Source organism: Dreissena polymorpha, chromosome 3, assembly GCF_020536995.1.
Source record: "Dreissena polymorpha isolate Duluth1 chromosome 3, UMN_Dpol_1.0, whole genome shotgun sequence".
In the NCBI taxonomy this organism is placed as follows: domain Eukaryota; kingdom Metazoa; phylum Mollusca; class Bivalvia; order Myida; family Dreissenidae; genus Dreissena; species Dreissena polymorpha.
In genome coordinates, this window is record NC_068357.1 from 63,777,162 (window position 1) to 63,793,727 (window position 16,566).

At 35.7% G+C, this 16,566-nt stretch overlaps 1 protein-coding gene across 1 annotated transcript; it reads right to left on the bottom strand.

The window, feature by feature from the left end:
• Positions 1–11,517: 11,517 nt before the first annotated feature.
• On the bottom strand, positions 11,518–13,048 carry LOC127874475 (uncharacterized). Its single transcript, XM_052418832.1, has 2 exons — positions 12,415–13,048; positions 11,518–11,993 (listed from the first exon to the last, which is right to left on the bottom strand). Exons 1-2 carry the CDS (start codon positions 12,881–12,883, stop codon positions 11,641–11,643), a joined length of 822 nt encoding a protein of 273 aa, XP_052274792.1. The 5' UTR covers positions 12,884–13,048; the 3' UTR covers positions 11,518–11,640.
• Between the last annotated feature and the right edge of the window lie 3,518 nt (positions 13,049–16,566).

Genomic DNA, 16,566 nt, shown 5'->3' on the forward strand with positions numbered 1-16,566 from the left:
GCGTCCCTTTAATCTTCTCAGGTTCTAATATGGCTGATATTGCGATGGAGAATTAATAAAGCCTTCTATTAATCTGAACCTACTTAACGTTAACATATGCTTTAACTGTATTCGTTGTATTACATACGTGTCGAACCCCAAATCACCTGCGTCTATACAATCTTCGGCTGAATATTTGGGTGTAATTGCGACGGAGAAATAATGAAGCTCTTATAATCTGCATGCACCCGACATTCTGATTACACGTACATTTGGACAGTATTTATATTGCCGCAGTGTTTCACATCCAGAAGGCATAGCATAAGTGTTAAGGTTAAACATATATTTGTAACATTTTTTCTGAGTCGAGGATGTTTATTTGCTCGTTTAAACATAAAGCAAACGTTATTTTTTTAATCTATCACCTTTAAAAAATCGTAATTTTACAAAACTGTGAACAATTTCGACTTAAATGATCATTTTGATAAAGAAGTTTCTATTTAAAAAGATATATACTTATTTTCTGATGATCTAATTACCTTTATCCAATATTTAATAATTTCAAGATTTTTTGCAAATTGCCGGCATGACGCCATAGTTTACGGTATATTAAGTCATTTAACTTTTAACACCGAGGATGTGTTTACAAAATTTGCATATGAACACGTTAAATGGACATTCCTTAAAAACCAACTTCTGTGCCATTGTTCGAAATGGGCAAGATAACTCTGTCCAAGACGTTTAATACGTGGCTCGCAGAAATATTAGTAAATTTCTGTAAATAAAAATATATTGTAATGCTGGCCCCGAAAGCGTAATTTGTGCTTCCGAAAAGGAACATCCAGTGCGTTAATACAATTCCGAAATACTCAAATTAACTTTCAATATCAATGCGTTCACAATTAAACATACAATGTTTAGAGGTATGACATAATATTTTTCAGTGTTTACAATAACTTTTCAAAGCTGAAAATAATCTGAGCCATTTTTATTCAATAGTTTCACGCTGATTTCTCTGTTTACCTTATTTCAAAACGAAATGCTGCAACACTATACTTTTCAAAATAGCCCATGCAGAATATGAATATTGTTTATGCTATACTACATAAAAAAGTAAATTTAATTATCATCAAATGTTAATGAGTCAACATAATGTATATTGCACTTTTTCTATTGATTCATTCTGGCTTACTTGCCAAAAATGTCCTCAATGTTGTATTGGAAAAAATCAATGGCCATGAAGGGTAAAAAAGGTACGACAGCTTCATAAGGTAATAACTCTTACCTTATGAACTAAATAGACTTAGGAAAGTTGATTTTTTCAACAAAAGCTGATATATAGAGAATAACAGGTTACTGTCCCATCGTTTTGTAATATATCAGGCGATGCTTAGAATAATATAACGGCGAGGCTTGCCGAGCCGTTTTTTTATTCGTACCGAACCTAATATATTACAAAACGATGGAACAGTAACCTGTTTTTCTATTTATCACATTTTCCTAAAATCTGCAAAACAATCCATTTTTGATATTCAAAACGGATCTCCGGTGATTTTGCTGATCCGGATTTTACACGTTGACATACATGTAGCAACGGCGTTCGGAAAGACGACACGAATACTCGCTTATTTTACACATCTTATGGAGAGAAAAAAGTTATTTGCACTACGAATGGAAATAGTACACCCGCTTTTATTATAAATGTCGTGAATTGGAGATCAGAAATGAATTGCAACGACAAATTTAATCGAAGAACACACTTCACCGAATAGTTTGGAGACGCCATTATGGAGATGTGTATTGAAATTGACATTTTGATGATGGTGTCAATATTGACATAAGCGTGATAAATCGTATGTTTAAATAGTTGAGGATTAGCATACAGTTATCATTTGTCTTTACTTTCTGTGCAACACTTGCGAGTGCAATGACTTCATTGATATTTAAGATGTATTGTCCCATTGATGACGTCGTTTAAACGTCTGTAGTGCGGGCTGTGTTGATTTTAAGAAATAAACGTTTTTTTGATTTATGACTTTAATCTAGAATATAATATGTACGTTCTTGGTATCAAATTGTTTTTTGTTGAACCTCATTCATGTAAATAAAATTATTGACTGTATTGCAAATCACACTTAACTAAAAAATTTCACTGATATAAGAACTTCCTGTTGACCATGATATACAAAAATATACCAGGCAACGTTATATCAGGCAGATATCAATGCGGTGGTATGATAAATCCTGCTATTTAGTTTAAACTGAAACATATTCAATGTGTTTGTGGCCTTGTGCTGTACCCGGAGTAAGCCCACCCGTCTGGTATGGTGACCACCAACAAACGCATATAAGCCGGGGCGGGATACAAACCCGGGTCGCGTAGGTTATAGACGTATGCAACAACGTCTGCGCTAACATGACAGCCACTGCTTCATACTGCGTATTGCCGATTAAAAATTATTGTTTGACTACTCATTGAACATCATTTAAATATCTGCACTAAACCATTCTATATTTGTGTCGTTCTAACGATCGTTATAAGCATACTTTTCCAGTCACATATTTAACAATACAGATCGCATATTACCTACTAAAATATTTATATTGACTCAACAGTATTTTTTGTGTTTCAAATTGCTCAGACATGTTTCGGTGTCAGAAATATGATTTTATAACATCTTGTTTAAAAGTACGAACATAACACCGATATGGGAATGAAGATGCCGATTACTTTGCGTTAAAGAGACATCTTTTTGTGTCTTTGTTGACAATATTTATCTAGGTTATTTCGAACCGGACCCATCACCGCTGTATTGAAATTGGAAATTAAGCGGCCAATATTTAGTCGTTTCGAGATTAATATTATCTCAACAGTTGCTGTTTAATCCTTGAAATTCCAATAATGTTTATTCTTTGGCTACATAAAATCAAACTGTGCTTCAAACAGATTCTACGAAATGGATACATTAATATATCAGAGTACTTAAAGCATGGTTCCATTGTATTTAAATGCAATTTATATGTCATCGAAATAAAATTGACCCCTCAAAAATAAGAAATTGACACAGCCATTTAAGACCCCCTAACTCTAATCAACCTCACGTTGTATTACAGTATTGCATTTTATTTTTCCAGCTCAAAACAAAAGTGTAGGTACGTGCCTAAAGGAGGCTTCGCCACTGCAAGCTCGGGATTGTATAACGTCACCATCGAATAAGCTTTGCAATTATTGACGCAAGTAGGTCATCTGGTGTTGATGTTCTGTTTGCAATGCTTTTCAGAATGTACATTTGGTTTTGAATTAAACTATGGTAATTTAATTCTAATTAGCTTTAAGACTTATTTTCCTTTGAAAAGAAGTTTTATTTTATGTAGCTAAATGTAGACATACACAACCAAGCTATGTTATTCAGCTTTTTACAACCTGATTTTGGTTTCTCCATGAATTTCACTACGATGAATATTAAAGTATGTGATACAATGTCTCTACTATAGTTAACGATAAACTTAGTAAACTCTTTGTTCGTATCCACATTTTTAAAACAGAACACCCGCTATAAGCATACAGTGATTAAACTGGGAAAATCGACACGAACTATTAGCATATATTGATAAAAACTGGAATCATCGCCTTTGTACGGCCGATGTAAAGCATTGTATTTTAAAACGGCTTAAGGGCTAGCCGCACCTCACACTTACCACAGAATTTACCACAAACCGAACGCGCGTCTACAACGATCTAAAACAATAGTAAAATCCGGTATGCAGACAGAACATGAAACACGAATGCCAAAACGTGACGCTTTAATAATGTTTTATAAACATAATAGTAGCATTGGAAGAATCGGAAATCTATAAAAATACGATATAGGGATAAGTTTTAATGATAAATAAGAAAAGAAAAATGATATATTTATGAAAGATATTAAACTATCAATCTAGTTATGTATCTAATGCTTTTTTGTTGACGTGATGTAGTTGTTCTAGTTGAATTAATATTGTATCATGAATAAACTATTTTCTATTCTTGTGACCTGGTTTATATCCAGTCATTAAGTATTTAATGGTAAGTAAATTGAAATTGATTCTCGTATATTGCTTTTCAATTTGAAGTGTTGTGCTATGAGGTAAATGCTTATTTACAATTTAATGTTTTGTGAATAATTAACGTCCAAGTGTGAGGTTCGGAGTTCCTGAAGGGACTTGTTCACATTTTGGCAAAATGACAACTAAACAAATGTCAGAATAAAAGAAGAATGTATGTATTATATTCAATAAGCAAAATAAAACTCATGGCTAAGAAATATATTACATTATGTGTTCTTTGATTTGTAATCATCAATCTACATCGGAAAAGTAAAAAATCGTTTGTGAATGCATTTAATATATAATTTAGCGAAAACGTCGTTAATCAACATAGTGGCAGAACTACTCTCCAATATCAAAAGCCTGCTATGTTATATAAAAGCCCGGTAAAGTGGTAACACAATCACTTTTGGTTCTAGATGTCCAAACTCGCAACGCGTTTTTTAATGTTCATATTCAAAACTATTCTACAAATTACAGTTATGTTAGGAGATTTATGTAAGGTATTTTTCTACTCTACCACAATCTGTGTTATCTTTAAATCTTTAAACTCGGTTTATCCCCCCCCCCAAACTATGCTTTGAATGTAACAAGGCGGTTACTCCAGTTTTATTAATTGTGTTATATTTGTACGCGGATGTCTTGTCTTGTACATTAAGTTTGTGTAACGCTGTTTGGGATTTGCTTATTTGTCACAAGTTGTAGTAAAGCTACTCTCCTGCTGATGCAGCTGAAGTTACACTTATATTTGAAATATACATACTCTGTCACAACTGTGTATATTATGTGCAGGATAAAGTCAAAAACATCAACACCCTATACGACACAATAATTTGTTGTTTAACAATGCCCACTGGGAGAACAGCTTATATGAATATATTACTGGAGAAGATTGATAGGAGTGCATTAATTAGTTTCACATACAATTTGATTATCTACCAGTCAAGGTTGATTGCTGACAGGTAAGAAGGGACTTAAAATGCTATTACAAAATTTACGGGAAAATAAATACGTACTCTTCTCCTGACTGAATATTCAATAATATAATCTGGACGTGAGATACTAACTAGTGCTATTGATCATGTACCTAATTGAGATATCGTCAGGTGTGACCTATCAATTAATGAAATGAAAAAATTTAGGAACATGAACTACTTAAAATTTAGAATTTACTATTGAAGATAAAGTTCAATTACATCGTCACATGATGACACATGGTAAGCATGATCTGATTTAGTAAACGCTATATCTACGGACACAAGTGTGCAGTTTGAATATACGTGTGCATGTATGTAATATTTCCTACTTTTCTTAGTGTCTGCAAATAACAGCATGCATAGGTTTATACAAGTGCGCAAGAATCGTTAAATATACTATGTATTGATTAATACACTTTAAACTCTAAACATAAAAAACGTATGTATCAATATGCAATACACTACATAACAAACATTAAATCTCCATCGATGGGCAACCAAAATCTGGAGAAAAAAACAATTACACATTTGCTTTCAATTCAATTATTAAGTAACGTTGTTTGTCAGCTTTTATTTTTAAAATCATGATATACGCCGAATTTCTGTTTCTAAACATATTTCTTGTTAAATATCATATGTTCACGAACCCTTTTATAAATAACGTCTGACATGCTTCAAGAGATAATATAAAAAAATACTGGCTTTCGGCCGGTAAATCTGTTTTATATTGTCAATATGACGAAATGTTTGAAACCCCGAGTTGCGAAACCATAATTCCACCACATCCTTATCATATCAACACTAATCCTTTTTCCAAATATATAAACGCATGTGTTCTTCTGAGTTGTAACGTCATGGACTTTCAGAAGCCTCTACACACCGCCAAAGAAGGCATGGCCTTATATTTTTATTGGTTATTATTTGCGTGTGAATATATCACTTAAGGCGAACTTATAATTTAAGTCATTCCAATGTGATCGATTCTTATTGTAGCCTCTAGACAGCGTCCCTGGACCAGGTAATATGGAAATACATACTAGTAAACTAGAGTCAAAAGTTGCGTGGTAATGTTGATTTAAGACTTCGGTTACTGTATTGCAGCCGCTGCAAAGAACTCTCGCGGAACGGCTTCTTCTCAAGACACATTAAGTCGCGGCGTCTGTTTCTACGGTGCCCACGTCTATGCATGTTATGTGTTAGTAATTCCAGAAGCGCGTATATGTGCAGTTCTTTCTGATGCGGTAGCACATACAATGTAAAAAACTGCAACGCGTGAAACGTGCTTCGTTTTATTAGGGGGTTTTATTCAAGGGGACTTTTTCATAGATTTGTTTTGAGAACTGATGCAAAGGGAACGTGTATATTCTTATTTTCGGTTGACAAGTTAAAACAAAAAAAATCCCGTGAGTTTCGAAGCGGAGGACAATCTTTTGCAATGCTGGACAAGAAAGCCGCAGCTGTTATGCATCGGAATGTACGGGTTAAATATTACATGAAGCATGGCACGTTTGAATTGAGAATATTTATTGTTAGTCCGTTTTCACAAAACAGTTATATTGTATTTACATATAGAAGTTCAAAATTTTATCAAGGGTATCAAAGAGTTAAATTAATATTTAAAGTAAACTACATCCCTTTTACAATACTTATTTACCCATATCAAACTAAGAAGTAGCAGTTCTATTTAGTTTGTGATACTTTATACAATAATATACTATATTAAGAGGCGGTTATCTCACAAGTTGTATTGAATAAGCTCCCGCTGAAAATAAATAAATATAAAATGAAGCAACACGTGTACAATTAGTTTTTGCATGAGAACGCAAACGATATATAAGTTCAATTGATAATTACATCAAAAGTCTGTTGAATATGTCATTCTGATTATTTACAATGCCACCTTCCATAAATATCCGTAGACGGACCACTTCAACTACCTCCGTCATGCGTCTCCTTATCTCCTGCAGAATGATATCCGAGCTATTAATGTTCTCTTTTCTGCACATCGGGGATTTGTTCCTCCACACCAGCAACAGCATCTCCAGCTTCATCCTTTTCCTGCTGAACCACAGCAGCGGCTCTGGGTGACTGATAATCGCCTGTCGTATCTTTGGCAATCTTAGTATTACCCTGGGACCTTCGTCCATCATGTCCGTGATATCTGCTACCCATTTTCGCTGCTGAGTATCCTGCAATTCACACGCTGCCATCAGATTTCGTTCCGGAATCATGTAATATGGCAGCTGTGTAGATAATATTGCAGTTCTGAGTGTTTCAAGTGCGTCATGAAACCAGTGGATCAAATTCCTTTCTTGAAACATTGCTGTTGCATTCCATTCAGCCTGCCAAAATATTAAACTTTTCAGTACAAAGGATGTTATTTCTTTCTTGTTTGGCTTCAGTACTTCTTTTAAAATCATTTTTAGAATTACATACAATTTCGCCTGAGTGTCAGTAAGATTGTTAACAAGTTCCGTTTCACCCATATTAAAGCAATTTCTCCATTCAAAATATTTAAATTCAATGCCTTTAAATCCTATAGGGGTAACAACAAATCCCAATGATACAACCTTCTGCACGACATCTGGCGGCGGCCAAAGTCGAGGTCGTTGAGCTCTCTGCAGGATTCCAGGGCATTTACAGTGTACTGCAAACACTATGTCTGATTAATTACTGGTCCTATTAATCTCGGTAATGAGGGCCCCGCGCGTTTGAGCGGAACTCGTGTTTTGAATTTACGTTTTGAAAATTCATCAAACAATAAACCACTACTAAGAAAAGTGTTCCCATTTCCGTCATCACAAAGAACCTTATTATCAAAAAAAGTTGTGTGATCGCATCTCTCCAGTAACATCCTACAGTTTCCTGGGTATACACGTGTATCCATCCTGTACACTTCTATGTCGTCTGGTATGGTGTATAGATCAACTCCAGCTTCCACACAGAGGACGCCTTTTGGAATGAACATCAAGTCATGGTCGCTTTCCAATCAGCAGGTCAGCCCCTCGGCCTTGCTGCCAGCTGTGATGTGAGTTTAATCACTGTATTGTTCGTTCCTCAGCATATCATTTTCCCTGTACTATTTAACACGCCTCCGTCTGATCTCTTCCCCATATCCCAGCAGGGTCATTATATTGCAGACTTCCACGGACACACCTTCGACATGATTCTATAAATAATCAGGATCACGTTATTGTATAGACTTTAAACGTCATGTTATATACCAGTGTCATATTCCAGTATTGTGTAATTTGTTTTAATAGAAAATACAGCTTGTGATATCAATTTAATTTCAAAATTGTTTCTTACCAAGATGTTATATTTTATTTTGCTAAACTTTAAGTTAAGTATTCTTAAAAAGAAAAATTAACTCAATTGATTTTTTCCAGATGTATTTACCCATAGCAGTTATGTTACTTTAATATACCTGTTTAATGCTTTTTACAAAATACAGGTTGTATCAATCGTTGAAATAAAAAATCCCGTATTACACTACTCGCTGTTTCCAATTCCGTATTACCATACTAGCCGGACTTCTTCGACCCATTTAATGACGTCACATTACGCGCACCGAAAATAGAAAAAAATTATATTACGAAATATTTATATTACGTAGTACATCGTGTGCCGTCATTTCTGTGACGAAACACAATGGTTTTATCTTAACTCTCTGGAATTTAAGGACTAACGGGCGTGGTGTTTTTTAACAGTAGGCCTAAACTATTTGTTAATAACATAGAATGAATTCAAAACGTATTTTGGAAGGTGTGTTTATCATGCATAAATGTATATTTCGATAGGAATTCAATAAAATTGTGTGGTTTAAACTAAGTTTCGATAAAGACATGGAAGGTAGAAGTGGAAGTGCATATCGTGTCAACGTTTTTGTTATAAATATCGGATTAAAATTTAAAGTTGTCAACTTAATTGTTATAAACATTGGATTAAGGATGGCATTAAGGTAAGCGTTTGGGAAACCTTTGTTTTCCCGGTTCGAATGTTTACACGTTAATTTACATAAACTGAATGCATACGCGTCTTAAATAAACTATGGTGTACCGAACTTTTAGTCATTGTTTTGTCAGTTTTGTTAATGTAAAAAATACAATTGTTAACTGTTTTCGTTAGTTGCTGTATATAATAAAAGGAATATTACGCTAGTCATTTGTTCCAAGTGTGTGTATCACTCTCGCGTGCTATTTCGCATTACACTCGAGACTCCGCCTCTCGTGTGATACGTCATCACACTAGCCACTCGAGTGATACAAACTCTTGGAACAATTGACTAGCGTAATATTCCGTATGTATTTAAAGTATTATTATCAATATGAATTTTACGGAACGCATAAGTCTGTGATATATCGATGGTCCCCATTCAAAATGCCGAAGTTACACAAACACAAGTTTTCAGGAGACGTATTTTTGTTAAACATTTCTTTCACAAAATCAAATAAATATTATGTTTAACATTTTTTAAAGTGTTTCATAATGGAGCATGTTTGTATGGAATTAATTTGACGTTAAGTTAATAAATCTGCTGTAAAATGTATCTTCGTCATTTAGACTTGCATTTATATGATTTTTCGGCAAATTGGACAGCTAATTGTAATAGATTTGGTTTCAATAGAATAAATTATTCCACTGTTTTCTTTCCATTAGATATAGCATAGCAATGCGTGTTTTTTTCTGTTTTACACGGTGGCACAGAGGAGACAACCTCAGTTCTTTATTTATATTGTGGCCTCAACTTAGTAACTTGTTGGAACAACTTCATAAGATTTGGCTTCAACTTAATAATTTGTGGAAACAACGTTTAAAATATCTTGTGGGAACAGCTAAGTACGTTGTCCCCACAACTTATTGAGTTGAGACCTCAGCTTAATAACCTGTGGCCTCAACTTAATAAGTTGTTCCCAAAACTTGTGGCATCAACTTAGTAATTTGTCCATTTAATTTATTAAGTTATTCCTTCAACTTAATAACTTGTGGGAACAACTTATTAAGTTGAGGCCTCAGCCTAGAAACTTGTGGCGACAACTTCATAATTTGTTCCCACAACTTATTAGATGTTGCCTCAACTCAATAACTTGTGGGACGAACTAACTAAGTTGAGGCCACTACTTTAAGTTTAACCAATCAGATCGGCCGTTTCATCTTTACCGTTTTATCACAATTAGTACCCCTTATACAACTAGGTGCTCGGGTTCGTGCTCCGGTCTGAGCACCATCCCTGTTAGCTATAGATCCCCGGTTCGAGTCCTGTCTGAACACTTGCCATGTAAGCCATGGATTCCAGATTTGAGCCCCTATCTGAGCAAGCGCCAAGTTAGCGACTGGGTTCATGGTCCAACCCTGGTGTAAAAACTAGCCACATAAGCGACGGACTCCGGTTTCGAATCCAGGCTGTATAGCTCCTTTTTTAAACAATGGGTCTTTGGGTTTTAGCCTAAGTCAAGGACTTTCCCTGTTAGCGACAGGGACCACAGTCTGAGCATTCGCACCCTACGTAACGGGTCCCGGTTTCGGGGCCCTGCCTGAGCACTCACACTGTATGCTATGGGCCCCGGGTTCAAATCCCGGTTTAAGTACCTACCATTTAAGCGAACGGACCCTGATCTAAGTCCTTAATTAGCGCCGGACCCGAAAAATGCGGGATTTATAGCTTACATGGCTAGTGCTCAGACCGGCGCTCGAGCCCGAACACCCATCGCTTGCGAGGCGAGCAGTCATTTCGGGACTCTAAACCAGGAAATGTTGCTTACGGAGCTAGTGCTCATTTCGGCAACGGTCGCTTAGAAGGCGAGTGCTCAATATGGAATGTTAGCGACGGCTGTTTGGTTCGAGTCCCTGTGTGAACCCGTAACTTTCGATGCGAACGCTCAGACTGAGGTTCGCAACCGGGATCCTTCGTTTACTGGGCTAGTGGTAAGACACAGGCTTGAACCCGGGATCCATAGCTTTTAGGGCTAGGACTAAGACTGGGGCTTGAACCCGGGACCTGTCACTGTTGGTGCAAATTCTCACATCGGCATTCACGCCGTCGCTTATAGGGTAAGTCCTCAAACCGAGGCACGATCTAGAGACCCAAAGCTTTCAGGGCTAGTGCTTGTACCGTGAATCGATTCCCGGGACCGTCGAAAACTCTTAATTAGCTTTAAGGACTAGTGCTCATACCGTGATTTGATCTCAAGGACCGTCGAAAACTTAGGCATTTAGCACTCGCTTCGCTAGTTTCAGTTTCACGATAAAAGTTAAAACAATACACTCATGATATGCAATTCAAATGAAAAATAATAATACGAGCAATAAGAAATGATAACTTGATGATACATGTAGCATGTTTTTAAATTGTGTGGCAATACAATAAATCCTGTTAGAAAAATGCAATGAAACATTAAAACTAAAACCATGTTGCCAAGAATTTTATTGTGAAACATACTTTTCCAAACATATTCACGAATTAACATTCCGCAGCAACAAGATAAATCACTCATACGAGTTATGTGATGAAACCTAACACTGAATATGAATCTGGTGAATGAATTCATGATTTAAGTACACGTTCCAAAATGTTTGTAATGAAACTTGTGAAACAAAACTATTGTACTTTAAACACTAGGATTTTGTCGTTATTATATTGTCCCACAATAAATGAGGCTGTGCTCCTGTTGTTGCAGACTGAAATTGGGTCACAAAGTCCATCCTTTCTGGTACCAAGAGTTGCTAGCTTCTTCCTGCCTTCCCCATCAAGCTGTAGGATAGTGTCGGATGCCCCTCCACAGACCAGCACCTGTCCATGAGCTGTTACATGTATACCAAGTGGACATTTTAGGTCTGGGTCTGTGAAGGTGCAGAGTACTGTACCATCTCTAGCCAGGGTGAGGACCTTGTGATGGGTACAGTTGGTGACAAATATCTTGTCACCTGTTGGACTAACTGCACACGTCCATACTGCAAAGGTGAATAGTATCAATGTAGTTAATTGTTACATAACAATTATGTTCATAAGACACAGTTCTCATTTTTTCAAATATATAAATGATGGTTCAAATTTATAACATTTTCACAATAATACATGTGGTTACTGAGATACCGAATGTACTGACATAATTATGATCATGGCATTATTTTAAATTGTATTTTATTTAGCCTAAACATTTATATAATAAAGAAACAAGTCCTAATGATACTTAGCAAAGCAAAGACTATTGTATGCAGGTTTTCAATGCAATGAAAAAATCAAGTAATTAAGTTCATGATTTGCAAACATAGTTATATCAGGAATACTTATGAAATCGACATGTTAACTATACAGTTGAACAATTGTTAATAACTTTCAAATACTATCTGCATATATCCACCAGTGTATTACCTGTACGACAGTCTCTAGACGTATCCTCATAAAGCCTCTTCAACAGGTCTCCATTCCCTGAATACTTGTAAAGTTCAGTGCCAGTGGTGATGTACAGGTCCTTCTGATCATGAGCAATTCCACAGCATGAATGTTCAAATTGTAACTGCCTGCCCTTAACCAGCCGTCCACCATTCACTGAGACAAACTGGACCGCATGTGTCTTGTCATTATGCACCGTAACAGCTACTTCAATTGGTGTGATTTGACAAAGGCCACTTGGATGAGCATTTAAATCACAGTGTCCTATCACCCGGTATTGCTGATCTAGTAGCTTAACACAATTATTATCATTATCTGCTACAAGAATCTGATCACTGGAGAGAATACAGATGGCATTGATCTGACATCTACTTGAATCTCTTGGTATTCTTACATTATATATATACCCTGACTTTCCTTGCACAGTTGACTGAGAAAAGGTCGCCATCTTAAATATTGTTTAAGTTAAAGAAAAACAAATCATGTATGTCCTCAATTTACCGGTAATTATAACATCACTATTTAATATTTTCCAGTACCAAAGAAACATTATCCAAACAAACAAAATATTAAATACTTATGTCAGATTTCAAGCAACTAAAGAATTGTTGAACATAACCCTAACAAGATAAACGTTAGATAACTTCCGCAGTTTCAGTTTCAGTTTCAGAAGTCACTATGCAATCTGTCCTATGAGTATAAGGTTTCACCAAATCAGTACCCATCAGCAAATTTGTAATTCTGTTTAAAAGGAAAACAGACGTTATGAAATACCCTATGTCATAACTTATTGATCTTCTACTTTGGTTTACATAAAGAACACTATTTTGTGAAAAGTTTAAGAAAGACACAACTCATAATGGAAACCTGAAACTTTGCATTTATAAATGAGAGATTTATGCTGCTTAAAAAATATATCTAAAATATTAAGCTGCCTTATTACAGCTAACACAGTAAATTGAATGTACATAGTTCTGTTTGAAATGTCGTACAAGTAAAGAACAGAATGTTTGTTACATTATTGTTAGACTATACACATAACATTGTGTGATCTTAATGTATTAACATCATCCATGTCAGACATTCTCACAAAAAATTATCGCGAAATATGTTTATTTCCTGTTTATTTAAATAAACCGTTCTTAATAAAATGAAGTGTGTTTTGTTTATTCTTCTACGCATGTTGTTATTAAAAATGTATGTAATGAAGATGAGCTTCACGTGCTTAAGTCAAAATAAACTAGAAGTGGCGCCGCAAAGGCCGACGCGTATCCCCTCGCCACATAGATGTTATATTAAACGGCAATTTTGGGTGGGCAAGGCTTATGTTGGTTGAGCCCCGGGGTGGGTTGTGTGGACATGGATGGTCGGGATAGACCGTGTTGTCATAAGAGATGTTCAACTTGAAGTCAATTGGTGAATAAATGAAGAAGTTTCGTTAAAACAAAATTTTGGGCACGAAAAAAAAAAATTGGGTACGAACATTTTGGGTACGAACAAATTTTGCCAAAAAAAATTTGGGTACGAAACAAAATTTGGGAAAGAAAAAAATTTTGAGTACGAAAAAAATGTGGGTACGAAAGAAAAATTGGGTCCAAAAACAATTGGGGTACGAACAAAAATTTGGGGGTACGGGGAAGTAGTATCCGTGGACCTCTCGATAAATTTGAAAGAGGACGGGAACCAAGCTGCTTTTACCTTCATCAATGGCCCTGGGGTGAGTGATGTGGAAATGGATGGTCGAGATAGACCGTGTTGTCATAAGAGATGTTCAGTATTAATTTGAAGTCATTTGGTGAATAAATGAAGAAGTTATGTTAAGACAAAATGTTTGGTGGACATGGTTGTCCACTATCTCCTCCTACACTATTAGCGCTTGAACCTTGAAACTTACACACATGGTAGCCATGAACATATGTGCAACGTTGCACTATTTGGAATTTTGATCTGACCCTTGGGGTAAAAGTTATTATCATGTGCGTCGCATGTTGTTAGTAAAATGATTTTTTTTTAAACCAATTTTAGAGTTTTGGGTGGGCGTGGTTGTTCACTATCTCCTCCTACACTATTAGCACTAGAACCTTGAAACTTACACACATGGTAGTTGTGAGCACATGTGCGACGGTGCACTATTTAGAATTTTGATCTGACCCCCGGCTCAAAAGTTATTATCATGTGCGTCGCATGTTGTTAGGAAAATGAGTGTTTTTACCCATTTCAAAATTTTGGGTGAGCGTGGTTCTCCACCATCTCCTCCTTCACTATTAGCACTAGAACCTTGAAACTTACACACATGGTAGCTATGAGCATATGTGCGACGGTGCAGTATTTGGAATTTTGATCTGACCCCTGGGTCAAAAGTTATTATCATGAGCGTCGCATGTTGTTAGTAAAATGAGTTTTTTTTTACCCATTTTTTTACCCATAACTTTTTACCAAGGGAACATATAAAAATTCCGTCGCTGACACCGTCGCACATATGCTCATAGCTACCATGTTTGTAAGTTTCAAGGTTCTAGTGCTAATAGTGTAGGAGGAGATAGTGGCCAGGACAGACGGACAGAAAGCGGAGATCAATACAATATCCCCATGCTTATAAAAGCGTAGGGATAACTATTCTGTCCTGTTCTGTTATGTTAAATATAAATACAAAAGAAGAACACTCATCTGAGTTCAAAGTCAACACATTTACAAGACTTTACCTCGTTTTGGACACGTGATCTAGATTTGAACGTGACCTTTTTTATTGTCAAGATAAAAGATCTTACCAACTTTCAACAACATGGATTCGTGTTTCCGGTCGCCATTACCGTAAATAGACGACACTTATACACCCCCATACTGCTCAAGGGACCTTGCCCGTCTATTGATAATCTTTTTTACTATTTTCGTAAATTTCTTAACTTGCAATATTTCGGACGTCATTTGGTATTCGGAAATTCTTCTTTGGCTATGTCTCAATCTAACAGCTAAAACTACCAAATGACTTAATTCTTCTTCATTATATATATATGCATACTATATTGGGTTATTTACCGGTGCAGTTCTATTTTTCAATGCTTTACATTGATGATACTTACTACGATATTTAACACTCAACTTGTATTTAAACTGATTGACTTGCTTGACTTAGTTTATAAAGGGCTTACCACCAATAGTAAACAATAATAACATTTCTTTCCATCTCGTCTAAATTATTCAATCATCTTTGAAATGTCGTCTACTCACAATAAATCATCATAAACCACATGCACATTATTTCATAAATATCTGTGTTGAGTAACATTCGTCACACAAGTCTAGTTAAAGAATGTAGTGTGACATCGAAAAGGTGAACATTTTCGCATTTTTAATAAATAACCTGTTAATATTTACTATTGCTTCAGGGGAGAAACTGCTAGTTTGGTTCGGAGATGAATGCGCCAGAGAACTTGGCCTTGCAAGAGAAGATGGCTTCATCAGAGACAAGAATGTGCATTTCAGACCTAAATATGTCAATGGAGAAGGTTTGTTGGCTTTTTTGACAGTTTATCGTGACAATAAAAACCTTTTAATCACTCTTCAAGGCTGATTCATCAAAGTTTTCTTGGGATTGTATTGCCAATAGGAGCAAACACGTAATCTGGGTTCAAATTTCATATATTAGGTAAAAAAATAAAATTTGTCCCAAATATCATGTTAATATTGTTATTTTTCAGAAATTTTCCAATGTGTGTACTGCAAGATAGCATTCACAACTGCTGTCCCTTTTGTTCGTCATTTGAGGAGAGTGCATGGTGGTGATAAACTTACATCCAAAGATCTGCAAGTTCTGGATCAGTGGAGTCGAGAAAATGATCATAAATATCTGAAAGCGTATTCAAAACAGATAAATCCTATATCCAATGAAAAACATCTCATCAATATTTCAAATGTTACAAATAATAAAAGTTACATTTCACAAAGTTTCTGTGATGAGCAATTGACAAGTATAACATCACCCTAAGAATAACAATTCTGATGTGTGTAATTATACTAGTAATATCAGTAATGGTATAAAGACAAACAAGAGGATACCTACAGAAAAACGACTGTACAAGTGTGAGGTGTGTGGGTATGCAAGTAACCGAAGTGGTTACTTGAAGACACACA

What these genes read in the sequence shown, in the direction of transcription:
- LOC127874475 (XM_052418832.1), bottom strand. Translation starts at nt 12,883, where the DNA reads ATGGCGACCTTTTCTCAGTCAACTGTGCAAGGAAAGTCAGGGTATATA. An exon ending in GTCTAGAGACTGTCGTACAG is followed by an intron (nt 11,994 to 12,414) that starts GTAATACACTGG and finishes TCACCTTTGCAG; the next exon opens with TATGGACGTGTGCAGTTAGT.